The following is a 16,665-nucleotide window of genomic DNA, read 5'->3' as shown; positions in this document are numbered from 1 at the left end:
GCTGTGGCTTAGTGTTACATAGACTGGGGTTGAGGTTAGGGCTGTGGCTTAGTGTTACATAGACTGGGGTTGAGGTTAGGGCTGTGGTTTAGTGTTACATAGACTGGAGTTGGGGTTGAGGTTAGGGCTGTGGCTTAGTGTTACATAGACTGGAGTTGGGCATTTTAGGTTTTGGGTTGACATTTAAGTTGAACCTAAATGTTTGAGGTTACAGTTGAGAGTTTAGGCTTGGACACAGAGGTTAGGTGTAGGGTCAGGGTTAAGGTTAGGATGACTAGGTCTCCGTACCGGCTCTGGCTCCCCCTCCCCCTCTGCGACCTCGCTTAGCCGGGGTCCTGTCCCTGTCCTCAGAGCTGATCAGCTTCCTCTTCCCAGAGGGGCCAGGGGTGAGGGGGCTGGCCCCTCCTGTGATCCCCCTACGTCTCCTCTTCCCCTCCACCAGGTTATCTGTGGAAGACAGCGCCATAGAATGTACTCATTATATCTCTACTTCAATCTGTGGGGGCGGGCACAGCAATGTCACACGTCATCACACTTGACACGGAAATGACACTTGGGAGTCTTTATCAAGCTATGTGAAATGTAGAGATGACTCAACTCAAACTTAAGAGGAGTAATGTAATATATTTCCTTATTGGGCAGTGCTCACATTATACCATTTTAACATTATCATGCCAACCCAACCCAGACTGTACTGTTTTTATTTAACCGGGTAAGTTGACTGAGAACACATTCTCATTTACAGCAATGACCTGGGTAATAGTTACAGGGGAGAGGAGTGGAGATGAATGAGCTAATTGGAAGCTGGGGATGATTGGGAATTTAGCCAGGACACCAGGGTTAACACCCCTACTCTTATAATAAGTGCCATGGGATCTTTTAGTGACCACAGAGAGTCAGGACACCCGTTTAACATCCCATCCAAAAGACTGCACCCTACACAGGGCAATGTCCCCAATCACTGCCCTGGGGCATTGGGATATTTTTTATAATTTTTTTTAGACCAGAGAAAAGAGTGCCTCCTACTGGCCCTCCAACACCACTTCCAGCAGCATCTGGTCTCCCATCCAGGGACCACCCAGGACCAACCCTGCTTAGCTTCAGAAGCAAGCCAGCAGTGGGATGCAGGGTGGTATGCTACTGTGCTAGGTCCAATCATTTAGTTTCACATTGTCCTTTCCAGAAGAGTTTCAGCAACTATTGTGTTAGCGTAACCAGGCCAGTGCAGTACAGCTCGGCTCAGTGTGGAAAGGGTACTTGTGGTTCTCGCCAGGGCACGGCTATATGGTTCTCACTCAGTCAATCCTCAAAGCTTTGTGTTCGTCTTACCCAGGCTGATATCAGAGGCCTTGGCCAGGGGTGTGGAGGGCTCGTAGGGCCCCAGGCCGTACTGTTCTCTCAGCCTGTTGCCTTGCTCCATGGTCAGGATGACAGAGCTGCGGCTGTACCACTGCCTCTCTACAGCTGTAGTGGCTGTAGTCTGGCCCTCCCTCTCTACAGCTGTAGTGGCTGTAGTCTGGCCCTGCCTCTCTACAGCTTTAGTGGCTGTAGTCTGGCCCTCCCTCTCTACAGCTTTAGTGGCTGTAGTCTGGCCCTCCCTCTCTACAGCTGTAGTGGCTGTAGTCTGGCCCTCCCTCTCTACAGCTGTAGTCTGGCCCTGCTTCTCCACACTGTAGAACAAGTCCTCGCCCTCCTTCTTGTAGTCCTTCACTCGACCTGGGGAGACAAGGCAAAGACAGAGAAGGGTTGAAAAGCAGTCAAATTTGCATCATATCAGCTACATGGAGAAAAACAACAGTCAATTGAAGAGAGACTACTGTACACTGATGTTAACATTCCACTGAAGATCCATTACATTTGTAGAGAGTCAGGATCACCAATGTGCCGGAGCTTCTTTTCCATTTAAAGACAAATGGGAAAAGGGCCAACCACATGAAGGGAAATGAGTTTACAGTGACCTGTGTTGAGAATCGAATTGTCTTCTTTTTCTATCCTCCACTCCAAACCCATTACAACCCCATTCTCTCTTCTCCTGTCCTCTCCTGTCCTGCGTCCAGATTCTCCACACGTGTTTTCACACTCCCTGTCATGCGTTTAACCATGGGAGAAACTTACTCCAGTTAATGCTTACACCAAACCAGTCATATGCTTTTAAATCCATGTCAGGGATTGTTCAAGTGGAAACTTTGGGAGTGTAAACAATCTGTCTTCTCCTTTCCCCTTCTCATGCCGCGTTCAAAACAACTGGGAACTCTCTGACTTCCGACTTTATTGCTTTCAAAACTACTGGGAACGAGGGAAAGAAACGAGCTTGGACTGGGAAAAATCGGTTTGAACGGTCATTCCAACTCAGGTCTCTTTCTAGAGCTCCGACTTTCCGACCTGAAGATCACCGACGTCATGATTTGACCTCATATTTTTCAGAGTTCCCAGTTGTTTTGAACGCGGAATCACCTGTGCTGAAGTACTCGTCCTCCAGCAGTGCCGTGACCTCAGTGTCCAGGGGGATGGGGTCGCACAGCAGGATGTCCTTGCCCGTGACCTCGCACTCATAGCTGTCATCGAAGAGCAGCCGGTAACGCCCCTCGCCCAGGTCCTTGGTGATGCGGCCTGAGTAGAAGTAGCCGTTGCTGGACCACTTGGCCACCACGCAAAGCCCCACGAAGCTGCTCCCAGCTGGGCTGCCTTCATCTTGGGAAGTGGTGGTGAGGAGAGACGTGGAGGAGTGGCTGGGGACAGCTGGGCTGTCTGGGATGTGCGGGGTGGGACACAGGCGGGTGTAGGGCTCATCCTCGGAGGACAGGGGTTGGCCGCGGGCATTGGCACGCGGGACGCCGGCACCCCTGAGAGAGTCAATAGGACAAAGAGCACCATCAACATTTTGAACATAACAGACAGATATGTTTAGAAACGTTATGTAAAGAATAGATCAGCGTTACTCCTCCAGTGGAACAGACCAGTCATGTTCTATATACTGTACATTTCTTCCAGTAGTGCTTTAAAAGTTTGGGCTCCTTATCGTCAATAAGAAACATACATGTTAGACAGGGACAGCTGTGTTGCATTGAGATGATTAGTGAAGACAGGAAAAGGAGACAGCTGTGTTGCATTGAGATGATTAGTGAAGACAGGAAAAGGAGACAGCTGCGTTGCATTGAGATGATTAGTGAAGACAGGAAAAGGAGACAGCTGTGTTGCATTGAGATGATTAGTGAAGACAGGAAAAGGAGCCAGCTGCGTTGCATTGAGGTGATTAGTGAAGACAGGAAAAGGAGCCAGCTGCGTTGCATTGAGGTGATTAGTGAAGACAGGAAAAGGAGCCAGCTGCGTTGCATTGAGGTGATTAGTGAAGACAGGAAAAGGAGCCAGCTGCGTTGCATTGAGGTGATTAGTGAAGACAGGAAAAGGAGCCAGCTGCGTTGCATTGAGGTGATTAGTGAAGACAGGAAAAGGAGCCAGCTGCGTTGCATTGAGGTGATTAGTGAAGACAGGAAAAGGAGCCAGCTGCGTTGCATTGAGGTGATTAGTGAAGACAGGAAAAGGAGCCAGCTGCGTTGCATTGAGGTGATTAGTGAAGACAGGAAAAGGAGCCAGCTGCGTTGCATTGAGGTGATTAGTGAAGACAGGAAAAGGAGCCAGCTGCGTTGCATTGAGGTGATTAGTGAAGACAGGAAAAGGAGCCAGCTGCGTTGCATTGAGGTGATTAGTGAAGACAGGAAAAGGAGCCAGCTGCGTTGCATTGAGGTGATTAGTGAAGACAGGAAAAGGAGCCAGCTGCGTTGCATTGAGGTGATTAGTGAAGACAGGAAAAGGAGCCAGCTGCGTTGCATTGAGGTGATTAGTGAAGACAGGAAAAGGAGCCAGCTGCGTTGCATTGAGGTGATTAGTGAAGACAGGAAAAGGAGCCAGCTGCGTTGCATTGAGGTGATTAGTGAAGACAGGAAAAGGAGCCAGCTGCGTTGCATTGAGGTGATTAGTGAAGACAGGAAAAGGAGCCAGCTGCGTTGCATTGAGGTGATTAGTGAAGACAGGAAAAGGAGCCAGCTGCGTTGCATTGAGGTGATTAGTGAAGACAGGAAAAGGAGCCAGCTGCGTTGCATTGAGGTGATTAGTGAAGACAGGAAAAGGAGCCAGCTGCGTTGCATTGAGGTGATTAGTGAAGACAGGAAAAGGAGCCAGCTGCGTTGCATTGAGGTGATTAGTGAAGACAGGAAAAGGAGCCAGCTGCGTTGCATTGAGGTGATTAGTGAAGACAGGAAAAGGAGCCAGCTGCGTTGCATTGAGGTGATTAGTGAAGACAGGAAAAGGAGCCAGCTGCGTTGCATTGAGGTGATTAGTGAAGACAGGAAAAGGAGCCAGCTGCGTTGCATTGAGGTGATTAGTGAAGACAGGAAAAGGAGCCAGCTGCGTTGCATTGAGGTGATTAGTGAAGACAGGAAAAGGAGCCAGCTGCGTTGCATTGAGGTGATTAGTGAAGACAGGAAAAGGAGACAGCTGCGTTGCATTGAGGTGATTAGTGAAGACAGGAAAAGGAGCCAGCTGCGTTGCATTGAGGTGATTAGTGAAGACAGGAAAAGGAGACAGCTGTGTTGCATTGAGGTGATTAGTGAAGACAGGAAAAGGAGACAGCTGTGTTGCATTGAGGTGATTAGTGAAGACAGGAAAAGGAGACAGCTGTGTTGCATTGAGGTGATTAGTGAAGACAGGAAAAGGAGACAGCTGTGTTGCATTGAGGTGATTAGTGAAGACAGGAAAAGGAGACAGCTGTGTTGCATTGAGGTGATTAGTGAAGACAGGAAAAGGAGACAGCTGTGTTGCATTGAGATGATTAGTGAAGACAGGAAAAGGAGACAGCTGTGTTGCATTGAGATGATTAGTGAAGACAGGAAAAGGAGACAGCTGTGTTGCATTGAGATGATTAGTGAAGACAGGAAAAGGAGACAGCTGTGTTGCATTGAGATGATTAGTGAAGACAGGAAAAGGAGACAGCTGTGTTGCATTGAGATGATTAGTGAAGACAGGAAAAGGTCCCAGCTGCGTTGTATTGAGATGATTAGTGAAGACAGGAAAAGGAGACAGCTGCGTTGTATTGAGATGATTAGTGAAGACAGGAAAAGGAGACAGCTGCGTTGCATTGAGATGATTAGTGAAGACAGGAAAAGGAGACAGCTGTGTTGCATTGAGATGATTAGTGAAGACAGGAAAAGGAGACAGCTGTGTTGCATTGAGATGATTAGTGAAGACAGGAAAAGGAGACAGCTGTGTTGCATTGAGATGATTAGTGAAGACAGGAAAAGGAGACAGCTGTGTTGCATTGAGATGATTAGTGAAGACAGGAAAAGGATAATGTCAGCAGGGACAGTGTGGGATTAGAGAGACACTGGTCTGGAACAAATACCTGCGGTACTGCAGCTCTCCAGAAACAGCAGGATGGAGGATCCTTGTTCTAAAGCTAGGAACCCAAAATGTTCAATTTCTGTACTCGATGCTAAGGTTTCACTAAACTATCTCAGTGTCTCATCTCAGGTTGACTTGTTTTCAAAATGGAAGCCAAAAGGTTGGAAAAAATGTACACGCACCTACACATGTTTTAGAATGCTGAATGATGCCGGGAAGCAACCAACTCCCAGGCGTCCATGTGTTGCACACCAGTTGAATCGCGTTGCATTACTATTTTGGGAAGGCACAATTGGCTATGTACGTGCTGGTGTGGATGTGTTTGTTCATGCACCTAATGTCTGCTTTTGATGATGTCACTCAGTGTTTCTGAAACTCTGACCCACTACAGCTCCAGTGGCGTCCCTAGACAGGGCTCACCTGGACAGGGGTGAGCGGGACGGAGGTCTGCCCCTCCTGGCTCTTCCGCGGGGCGTCAATGGGGTGAAGGCCCGCGACCCATGGAGTCCTTGAACTCTCTCTCCCATGAACTCTGACCCTGCCGGTTGACCCCTGTGGCCCCTCTGCTGCGGCCCACTCCCCCTCCTGGGGCTGCAGACAGAGAGGAGAGGGATAGGGAAGGATGAATCATCCCATAAAAGCTGAACTAAGGTCAGTTATGTTTTTCCTCATGATGGTTGAGGTTAGGGTTGGGGGAGGGTTAGCTGATCCTAGATCTATGCCCAGGCCAAGTTCTACCAAGAGAAGGATGGTCCGTACAGCAGAAATGGGGCAGCTGATGGACACCCCTATTGTGACCATATGGGTTGGTCCATCTAGGGGAGCAGTTGTGGATAGGGCCTTACCATAGGAGTTGATAGGGGGATCTTAGAATAACTTATCTGGGTGTTGGGTTGGGGGGTTGTGGCGGAGGGGTAGTTAGACAGTGGACAAAGTCAAAGACTGACATATGCATGCAAACCTGTCAACACGTAAGAGTGGTCAAAAGCATAGACATAGAATGTCACTTCTAGTAATTCCATTTCTATGGTTAAGAGGGTACTTGGATACTGAACCCTTGTTTAGTATAGGAATTATTTTGTTTCTCTGATGTTTGTGTTGTTGACAGGTGTGAAAATGTGCATGCAAAGACAACAGATGAATTAAGACTAAGAAATAAGCACAAGAAATAGTGTTAAGAGCATGGATATAGATCATGTTACAGAAGACTAGACTGAGGGCCACTCATTACAAGAAGGCAGAAGGCAGTCACTAGACGGAAAAGGTCAATTCAGATCAGGAAATTAACTGCATGCATCATTTAAAAATATATATAATCCAATTCAAACCCATGTCCATTACAGTACCTGGCAGACTTGGCCCCTCGGCTGGGCGGCATGATAAAGTCGGGGCCCCTCTGGGCAGGGCCTGTGACTATGCTGGTGCCCCCGGAGCTGTGCTGCAGGCTGGAAGCTTTGGAGGACAGAGAGCTGACATCACCCAGGTCACCGGAGGTCATGGAGCTGCCGGTGCGACACGGAGAGATGTCGCTGTCCAACACACGGCTGTCCACCACCGGCTCCTCCGACTCCTGAGGAAGAGAAAGAAGAAGCACACACACACACACAGCAACAGTGAGGCGTAATCAATGACAAAAAGAAAGAGTTGAAAGGTCTACGAGCTAAATGGCTTGGTCCCCACCTCAGTGACCTTACGGTCCACCTCTCTCCCGTCCTCGTAGTACACGTCTGTGATGATGCGTGTGACCGTCGTCCGCACTTCCTGAATGGTCCGCACGTGTCTCTGATGGGCGGGACCAGCAGCTGCCCTCGAGGGTGGGGTCTCTGGCTCGCCCTGTCACACAGAAGGGGGTGGGGTTAACCCTTGACCCTCAGAACGCGTTCTTCGCTTACACCCATCAGGGGCTGTATGTATGAAGTATCTCAGAGCAGAAGTGCTGATCTAGGATCAGTTGTGCCTCAGAGATCATAATGAATAAGATTACATGGGCAGGTTGGACCAGATCCTAGATCAGCACCCCTGAGACGTTTGATACATTCAGCCCTTGATCTGCTACAAGGTCACTTCAGTTTTATATTCTGTCAGAGATAAAATCATAAAATACAATAAGCAATTGTCAATTTAATTTCAAACAGGACGCCAATCTTGATCTGCTAACCGTTAAGGGGTAGGGGCTAGCAGAAGGGACAATGGTTTGTTTCTGTTATTCGGACATGTTATTATTGTTCCATTTTGACATTGTAAGAAGGACAGGAGGTGTGAGGTAACTAAGGACCCTAACGCTGGCTGCTGGAGACCTGGGGCCAGCCGCTTCAAAACTGGTCTGCTGAAACGCCACTCTCTGACAAAGCTAGAGTCAGAGAGGAGGAAGCAAAAGGACACATGAGACAGGCAAGGTGGATGAAGGGAGTAGGAGAGAAACAACAAAACAGCAGGACATGAGACAGGCAAGGTGGATGAAGGGAGTAGGAGAGAAACAACAAAACAACAGGACATGAGACAGGCAAGGTGGATGAAGGGAGTAGGAGAGAAACAACAAAACAGCAGGACATGAGACAGGCAAGGTGGATGAATGGAGTAGGAAAGAAACAACAAAACAGCAGGACATGAGACAGGCAAGGTGGATGAATGGAGTAGGAGAGAAACAACAAAACAACAGGACATGAGACAGGCAAGGTGGATGAATGGAGTAGGAAAGAAACAACAAAACAGCAGGACATGAGACAGGCAAGGTGGATGAATGGAGTAGGAGAGAAACAACAAAACAGCAGGACATGAGACAGGCAAGGTGGATGAATGGAGTAGGAGAGAAACAACAAAACAGCAGGACATGACAGGCAAGGTGGATGAATGGAGTAGGAGAGAAACAACAAAACAGCAGGACATGAGACAGGCAAGGTGGATGAAGGGAGTAGGAGAGAAACAACAAAACAACAGGACATGAGACAGGCAAGGTGGATGAAGGGAGTAGGAGAGAAACAACAAAACAACAGGACATGAGACAGGCAAGGTGGATGAAGGGAGTAGGAGAGAAACAACAGGACATGAGACAGGCAAGGTGGATGAAGGGAGTAGGAGAGAAACAACAAAACAGCAGGACATGAGACAGGCAAGGTGGATGAAGGGAGTAGGAGAGAAACAACAAAACAACAGGACATGACAGGCAAGGTGGATGAAGGGAGTAGGAGAGAAACAACAGGACATGAGACAGGCAAGGTGGATGAAGGGAGTAGGAGAGAAACAACAAAACAGCAGGACATGAGACAGGCAAGGTGGATGAAGGGAGTAGGAGAGAAACAACAGGACATGAGACAGGCAAGGTGGATGAAGGGAGTAGGAGAGAAACAACAGGACATGAGACAGGCAAGGTGGATGAAGGGAGTAGGAGAGAAACAACAAAACAGCAGGACATGAGACAGGCAAGGTGGATGAAAAGAAAGAGAGAACGAGGAGGGGAAATGGCGGTCAGGCTAGAAGAATAACGTACAGGAATCTCATCTCTTTCTATTCCCTTGCAATATGATCAACCATATCCTTGTAGCTAACCCAGTGGCTCTTACCTTACTGGGTGAACTGGGAGAGACGGTGTTGTCAAAGCTTGTCTGCTGGGACACGGCCCTCTGTCTGATGGCAGCGGCTCTGGTGGGGGTGGATGGCTCCGGGGGCCCACACGGCCCTCTATCTCCAGCTGCGGTGCCTTTTTGTGGTGTTTTCACTGCTGGACGGCCTGGGGTGGATGGTTCAGCAGGAGGCTCTTTCTCTCTGAGTCCCAATGGCAACATACGCTTCACTTCCTGGCGGGGGCTGGAGAGAGGCTCGGATTGGCTGTTGGGGAGGCTGATGCATTCCAGGGAGGGAGAGGGGATGGAGGGTCTTTGGGAGCTTTTCTGCTGTGAGGGTGAGCTGAACAGTTCCCCTCTGTGAAAGGTGAGAGAGACATTTCATATGTCAATGGCACAATCAACCACTTTCATTGTGTGGTAAGCGTTCAAGAGCCAAAATGGCTTCCGTGCATCACCCAGAGGGGCGCTACACATGGATGGGGTGAGTCCCTACACTATAAAGCACTTTCAGGACTAATAGAAATACATGTATGCACATATAAATATACCATGCCTATAGAAAGTATTCATATCCCTTAAATTATTCCACATGTTGTTGTGTTACAGCCTGAAATAAAAATGGATTAAATAAATTTGTTTTCTCACCCATCTACACACAATACTCCATAATGACAAAGCGAAAACATATTTTTTGAAACTTTTGAAAATGAAATACAGACATCTCTCATTTACATAAGTACTCACACCCCTGAGTCAATACTTTGTAGAAGCACCGTTGGAAGTGATTACATCTGTGAGTCTTTCTGGGTAAGTCTCTAAGAGCTTTCCACACCTGGATTGCGCAACATTTGCCCATGATTATTTTCAAAATTCTTCAAGCTCCGTCAAATTGGTTGTTGATCATTGCTAGACAACCATTTTCAGGTCTTGCCGTAGATTTAAGTCAAAACTGTAACTCGGCCACTCAGGAACATTCACTGTCTTCTTGGTAAGCAACTCCGATGTAGATTTGGCCTTGTATTTTAGGTTATTGTCCTGCTAAAAGGTGAATTCATCTCCTGGTGTCTGTTGGAGAGTAGACTGAACCAGGTTTTCCTCTAGGATTTTCCCTGTGCTTAGCTTCATTCCGTTTATTTTTTATCCTGAAAAACTCCCCAGTCCTTAAGCATACCCATAACAGCCAGCACTATGCTTGAAATATGCTTGAAATAGTGGTATTCAGTAATGTGTTGTATTGGATTTGCCCCAAACATATCACTTTGTATTCAGGCCAAAATTGTATTGCTTTGCCACATTTTTTACAGTATTACTTTAGTACCTTGTTGCAAAGAGGATGCATGTTTTGGAATATTTGTATTCTGTACAGGCTTCCTTTTTTTCACTCTGCCATTTAGGTTAGTATTGTGGAGTAGCTACAATGTTGTTGATCCATCCTCAGTTTTCTATCACAGCCATGAAACGAACTGTTTTAAAGTCACCATTGTCCTCCCCATAGTGAAATCCATGAGCAGTTTCCTTCCTCTCCGGAAACTGAGTTAGGAAGTACAGCTATATCTTTGTAGTGACTGGATGTATTGATACACCATGTATTGATACACCATTTTTTTTTTTTTACCCATCTACCAATAGGTGACCTTGGCGAGGCATTGGAAAACCTCCCTGGTGGTTGAATCTGTCTGAAATGCAATGCTCAACTGAGGCACCTTACAGACAATTGTATGAGTGGGGTACAGAGATGAGGTAGTCATTAAAAATCATGTTCACCACTATTATTGCACACAGAGTGAGTCCATGCAACTTATTATGTGACTTGTTCAGCACATTTTTACTCCTGAACTTATTTAGGCTTGGCATAACAAAGGTGTTGAATACTTATTGACTCAAGACATTTCAGCTTTTCATTTTTAATGAATTTGTTCAAATGTAAAAAGTCAGAATTCCCCTTTGACATTATGGGGTATTGTGTGTAGGCTGGTGGCAAAAAAATATCAATTGAATCTATTTTAAATTCAAGCTGTAACACAACAAAATGTGGAAAAAGTCAAGGGGTGTGAATACTTTCTGAAAGCACTGTATATAAACTTATATAAGGGCTGATATCATCCTTCGCCAAATGTTAATAAAGGTTTCAATATTGCCTCTGTAGTCCTGTAATGGTAGGACAGAGAAGCAGGTCCAACTAGGGCTGTGGTGTGTTGTGTGGACACCTTGAAAAAGACCTTGTTATAACACCTCGACAGGACAAAACCAGACAGAGCCTCCATCTCTCTGAGGGGGCATGAATGGTACCCAAAATAGCAGAGAAGTAGGTCTCTCTCACACGCGCGCACACGCTCAACCTACTTCCTGAATTGTAAAGATATACCAGGACAGGTAGAGGGCTGTCAAGGTCAAATGGACACAAGATTGGAGCAGCATATTAACGTCCCTTGTTGATCCAAAACGGACATACCGTGAAACTTTCATTAATAGCATGGGTGTTTATTTGCTTAAAATCACTCAACACAACAGGCGCTTATTAGAGACAGGCGTCTATTTGAGCTAAATAACTATTTCCTTAATGCACACAGCTTTTGCTCACTTGCATAGTTAATTCACTTCTACCATTTTAATAAATGTTCTTCATTTTCTGCACTAATGTGTTATCATTTACACACTGTCACATTTCTGTCTCTATTTTGAGAAAAAAAAGAAGAAAAAAACTTTTCCTTGACAATAATTATTCTCCTATTTGACTGTGCAATTTTGGCAGTTCTTACTTTCGCCACTAGTGTGCGATTGGCCGATTTCTAGGGTTCTGTACTCCAGAAGTCGACTGTTTTTGTGTTTGCCAGTTAGCTAGCAGTTCTCAGCTGTTAGCAGCCAACGGCTAGCAGTTTCTTACTGCTGATAAAAACAGAGGACTGACATAACTTTTTCTAGTCATTACTGAATTATTCAATGTAACAAATCAAACATGAAACCTTGTAAATAAGTCATCGTAACCTCGTAAACAATTAATTTAGACCCAGCGTTTATTTGAAACAGGCGTTTATTTGAAACAGGCGTATATTTGCTGAAATGTGTGCCACTGCCCGGCTTTTAAAATGGACAAGCTGCTATTTGAGACTACATTTAATTGAAGTTTTACAGTACTTTAAAACAGAACGGATACTCGGAGGCCACTATAGACATTAGGCTTGTGTTACTACTAGGCTCTCATTTCGGCCAGCAGGGGGAGCTAATATACTGGGAATCAACTGAAACTATACTTCAGGTTGGCACCAAATGTTCAGAGACAAACGTTCGTTTTCGAAGGCGTGCTGAAAATAACTATCCTTATCATCCTTATCATCATTATCAGAAATGACATGAGGTAAGTGTTCAGCAGGCATGCAACCGAAGAGATCAGCCCGAAACTGGGAGGTAGCCTACAATCCAAATTTGTCCACTAAAAAACGCTTGTTTTAGGTTTGCATTGCGCAACATTTTTGAATGTTGTGCCACACTGTGACCTGATGAACACAACCCATGTCAGAGGCCATACACATTGTTTACCTGACAGGGGTTCCAGGGTCACTGGGATGGGCCTCGGCCTGGTCCTCCATCACCTGTCTGTGGGCCTCCCTCACCCTGCTGAACACAGAGGGGCTGGGCAGGGGGACAGGGACACTGGTCATACAACAAGCCAATAGTATGTCATGAAATTGCCTTGCAATGCAGTATTCTCCATTTCCTTGGGGAAGAACGGAAATGTGTCTTCATACTAGAACCAAACCTCCTGAGACACACACGCGGAGACACCCTGAGCAGTCCCTTACTAGAAGGCAAAACAGCAGGAGTCGGCATCTAGGATACTGACACCAGCAACCCCCCAGCCAATTCAAAACTACTTTCGTAACCCGAGTGTCAACTCAACTGTGCATGGTAAAAGGATGAGCACTCACCACTCACCCAGAGGTGGCGCTCCTAGTGGCCGGAGACTTTAATGCAGGGAAACTTAAATCAGTTCTACCAAATTTCTATCAACATGTTAAATGTGCAACCAGAGGGTAAACAATTCTAGATCACCTGTACTCCACACACAGAGACGTGTACCAAGCTCTCCCTCGCCCTCCATTTGGTAAATCTGACCACAACTCTACCCTACTGATTCCTGCTTACAAGCAAAAATGAAAGCAGGAAGCACCAGTGACTCAGTCTATTAAAAGTGGTCAGATGAAGCAAATGCTAAACTACAGGACTGTTTTGCTATCACAGACTGGAATATGTTCCGGGATTCTTCCGATGGCATTGAGGAGTACACCACATCAGTCACTGGCTTTATCAATAAGTGCATCGAGGACGTCGTCCCCACAGTGACTGTACGTACATACCCCAACCAGAAGCCATGGATTACAGGCAACATTCGCACTGAGCTAAAGGGTAGAGCTGCCACTTTCAAGGTGTGGGTCTCTAACCCGGAAGCTTACAAGAAATCCTGCTATGCCCTGCGACGAACCATCAAACAGGCAAAGCGTCAATACAGGGCTAAGATTGAATCATACTACACCGGCTCCAACGCTCGTCTTATATGGCAGGGCTTGCAAACTATTACAGACTACAAAGGGAAGCACAGCTGCGAGCTGCACAGTGACACGAGCCTGCCAGACGAGCTAAATCACTTCTATGCTCGCTTCGAGGCAAGCAACACTGAGGCATGCATGAGAGCATCAGCTGTTCCGGACGACAGTGTGATCACACTCTCCGTAGCCGACGTGAGTAAGACCTTTAAACAGGTCAACATACACAAGACTGCGGGGCCAGACGGATTACCAGGACGTGTGCTCCGGGCATGTGCTGACCAACTGGCAGGTGTCTTCACTGACATTTTCAACATGTACCTGATTGAGTCTGTAATACCAACATGTTTCAAGCAGACCACCATAGTCCCTGTGCCCAAGATCAAAAAGGCAACCTGCCTAAATGACTACAGACCCGTAGCACTCACGTCCGTAGCCATGAAGTGCTTTGAAAGGTTGTTCATGACTCACATCAACACCATTATCCCAGAAACCCTAGACCCACTCCAATTTGCATACCGCCCAAACAGATCCACAGATGATGCAATCTCTATTGCACTCCACACTGCCCTTTCCCACCTGGACAAAAGGAACACTTATGTGAGAATGCTATTCATTGACTACAGCTCAGCGTTCAACACCATAGTACCCTCAAAGCTCATCACTAAGCTAAGGATCCTGGGACTAAACACCTCCCTCTGCAACTGGATCCTGGACTTCCTGACGGGCCGCCCCCCAGGTGGTGAGGGTAGGTAGCAACACATCTGCCACGCTGATCCTCAACACTGGAGCTCCACAGGGGTGCGTGCTCAGTCCCCTCCTGTACTCCCTGTTCACCCACGACTGCATGGCCAGGCACGACTCCAACACCATCATTAAGTTTGCAGATAACACAACAGTGGTAGGCCTGATCACCGACAACGACGAGACAGCATATAGGGAGGAGGTCAGAGACCTGGCCGGGTGGTGCCAGAATAACAACCTATCCCTCAACGTAACCAAGACTAAGGAGATGATTGTAGACTACAGGAAAAGGAGGACCGAGCACGCCCCCATTCTCATCGACAGGGCTGTAGTGGAGCAGGTTGAGAGCTTCAAGTTCCTCGGTGTCCACATCAACAACAAACTAGAATGGTCCAAACACACCAAGGCGGTCGTGAAGAGGGCACAACAAAGCCTATTCCTCCTCAGGAAACTAAAAAGATTTGGCATGGGTCCTGAGATCCTCAAAAGGTTCTACAGCTGCAACATCGAGAGCATCCTCACTGGTTGCATCACTGCCTGGTACGGCAATTGCTCGGCCTTCGACCGCAAGGCACTACAGCGGGTAGTGCGTACGACCCAGTACATCACTGGGGCTAAGCTGCCTGCCATCCAGGACCTCTACACCAGGTGGTGTCAGAGGAAGGCCCTAAAAATGGTCAAAGACCCCAGCCACCACAGTCATAGACTGTTCTCTCTACTACCGCATGGCAAGCGGTACCGAAGTGCCAAGTCTAGGACAAAAAGGCTTCTCAACAGTTTTTACCCCCAAGCCATAAGACTCATGAACAGGTAATCAAATGGCTACCCGGACTATTTGCATTGTGTGCCCCCCCAAACCCTCTTTTTACGCTGCTACTACTCTCTGTTTATCATATATGCAGTCACTTTAACTATATATTCATGTACATACTACCTCAATTGGGCCGACCAACCAGTGCTCCCGCACATTGGCTAACCGGGCTATCTGCATTGTGTCCCGCCCCCCGCCAACCCCTCTTTTACGCTACTGCTACTCTCTGTTCATCATATATGCATAGTCACGTTAACCATATCTACATGTACATACTACCTCAATCAGCCTGACTAACCGGTGTCTGTATGTAGCCTCGCTACTTTTATAGCCTCGCTACTGTATATAGCCTGTCTTTTTACTGTTGTTTTATTTCTTTACTTACCTATTGTTCACCTAACACCTTTTTTGCACTATTGGTTAGAGCCTGTAAGTAAGCATTCGGCGCACGTGACAAATAAACTTTGATTTGATACAAACCATGGAAACCAAATGACCTGACAAAGTCAGGTAATACATGTATATGTAAATACATTTAAATATATGCAAATGTCAGCCATGATCATTCACTGACAGTTGTAACATACTGTATTCAGCATCTTTGTATATATACATTATTATTCTATGATATTCTCAACAGTGCTCTTATTTGGGGTACAGAGTTGTGAACAAAAAGGCATCCTAGTATGAAAAAAGTATGAACACACACTACTGTAAGCCGCTCTGGATAAGAGTGTCTGCTAAATGACTAAAATGTAAACAAAATAATATTAAATGAAGCTGAATCGTGATAATGAGATGTAGGAATCCATTTGGGACACAGCTCAAATCCCAGGCAGGGGAAAAAGTCTGAAATCGGGCTGCCTTGCATAGAAACCAAAGCGGGTTACCTGGTTACAGCCTTGACAACGGTGGTAACCTTGGAGACAGAGCCTTCCTCGTCTGATTGCGGTGGCTCTGGGAGGAAAAGAAAGTGTTTAATTTGGTCTTTTGGGGGGTTGAACAAAAGAAATCAACAAACTGAGACGTCTCTTCTTGCAGTAAAGGTGTGAGAGTCAGCAGATGTATCCATTGATGTATAGAAATGTGACGCTTCAGTAGTCATATGAAACCCTGTTAATTCTATGTACACAGTTGTTGGATGTTGTTTGATGCTGTTTGCATTTTCTATGGACCACTGAACCATCTGAAAGATAGTCACTTGTCCCTCCATGGTATCAACACACAGATTCATAAGAAAATAACATACAGATGTCTTGAACATCATAGGCAAACAAAAAGGTCACATACGTGGTCGTATCATGTTTATAAGCAGGCATTGGAATATAAACCATTACAACAGCTATAATTCCTATTCCAGTGGTAATAACGTGGTAACCCAGCAGGCCTGAATGAGGAATGTTATTTTTCTTGTCTTTTGTAGGTTCTAAACAGGCCAAACACTTAGGTAATGACATCATAATGTCTTTGTATTGTGGATCTTTATTTGATTGTCATGTTTCCCCCACAACTCCCTCTGCTGGGTTCTCCACTGGGCCAGTACTGACTGGCATTTAGAATTACGCCCACCTGTGTGGTCTTGTTGTGACATTGATTGCCATTGCCTTGC

The 16,665-nt window shown here is 46.4% G+C and overlaps 1 protein-coding gene across 3 annotated transcripts in view; it reads right to left on the bottom strand.

Moving 5' to 3' along the window:
- tp53bp1 (tumor protein p53 binding protein, 1) overlaps positions 1 to 16,665 on the bottom strand; it is a 39,299-nt gene that overhangs the window by 5,961 nt on the left and 16,673 nt on the right. For all 3 annotated transcript variants that reach the window (XM_038994406.1, XM_038994414.1, XM_038994402.1), the window contains 9 exons: positions 15,947 to 16,013; positions 12,498 to 12,590; positions 8,958 to 9,315; positions 7,078 to 7,230; positions 6,744 to 6,967; positions 5,818 to 5,988; positions 2,455 to 2,843; positions 1,330 to 1,716; positions 289 to 447 (listed from right to left, as the gene is read on the bottom strand). In XM_038994406.1, coding sequence (XP_038850334.1) covers positions 289 to 447; positions 1,330 to 1,716; positions 2,455 to 2,843; positions 5,818 to 5,988; positions 6,744 to 6,967; positions 7,078 to 7,230; positions 8,958 to 9,315; positions 12,498 to 12,590; positions 15,947 to 16,013 — 2,001 coding nt within the window. The remainder of the gene's footprint in view (positions 1 to 288; positions 448 to 1,329; positions 1,717 to 2,454; positions 2,844 to 5,817; positions 5,989 to 6,743; positions 6,968 to 7,077; positions 7,231 to 8,957; positions 9,316 to 12,497; positions 12,591 to 15,946; positions 16,014 to 16,665) is intronic.

This window comes from Salvelinus namaycush, chromosome 1 (assembly GCF_016432855.1).
Source record: "Salvelinus namaycush isolate Seneca chromosome 1, SaNama_1.0, whole genome shotgun sequence".
Classification (NCBI taxonomy): domain Eukaryota; kingdom Metazoa; phylum Chordata; class Actinopteri; order Salmoniformes; family Salmonidae; genus Salvelinus; species Salvelinus namaycush.
Note: the sequence above shows the minus strand (reverse complement) of the source record. Positions and strands in the feature narration are given on the sequence as shown.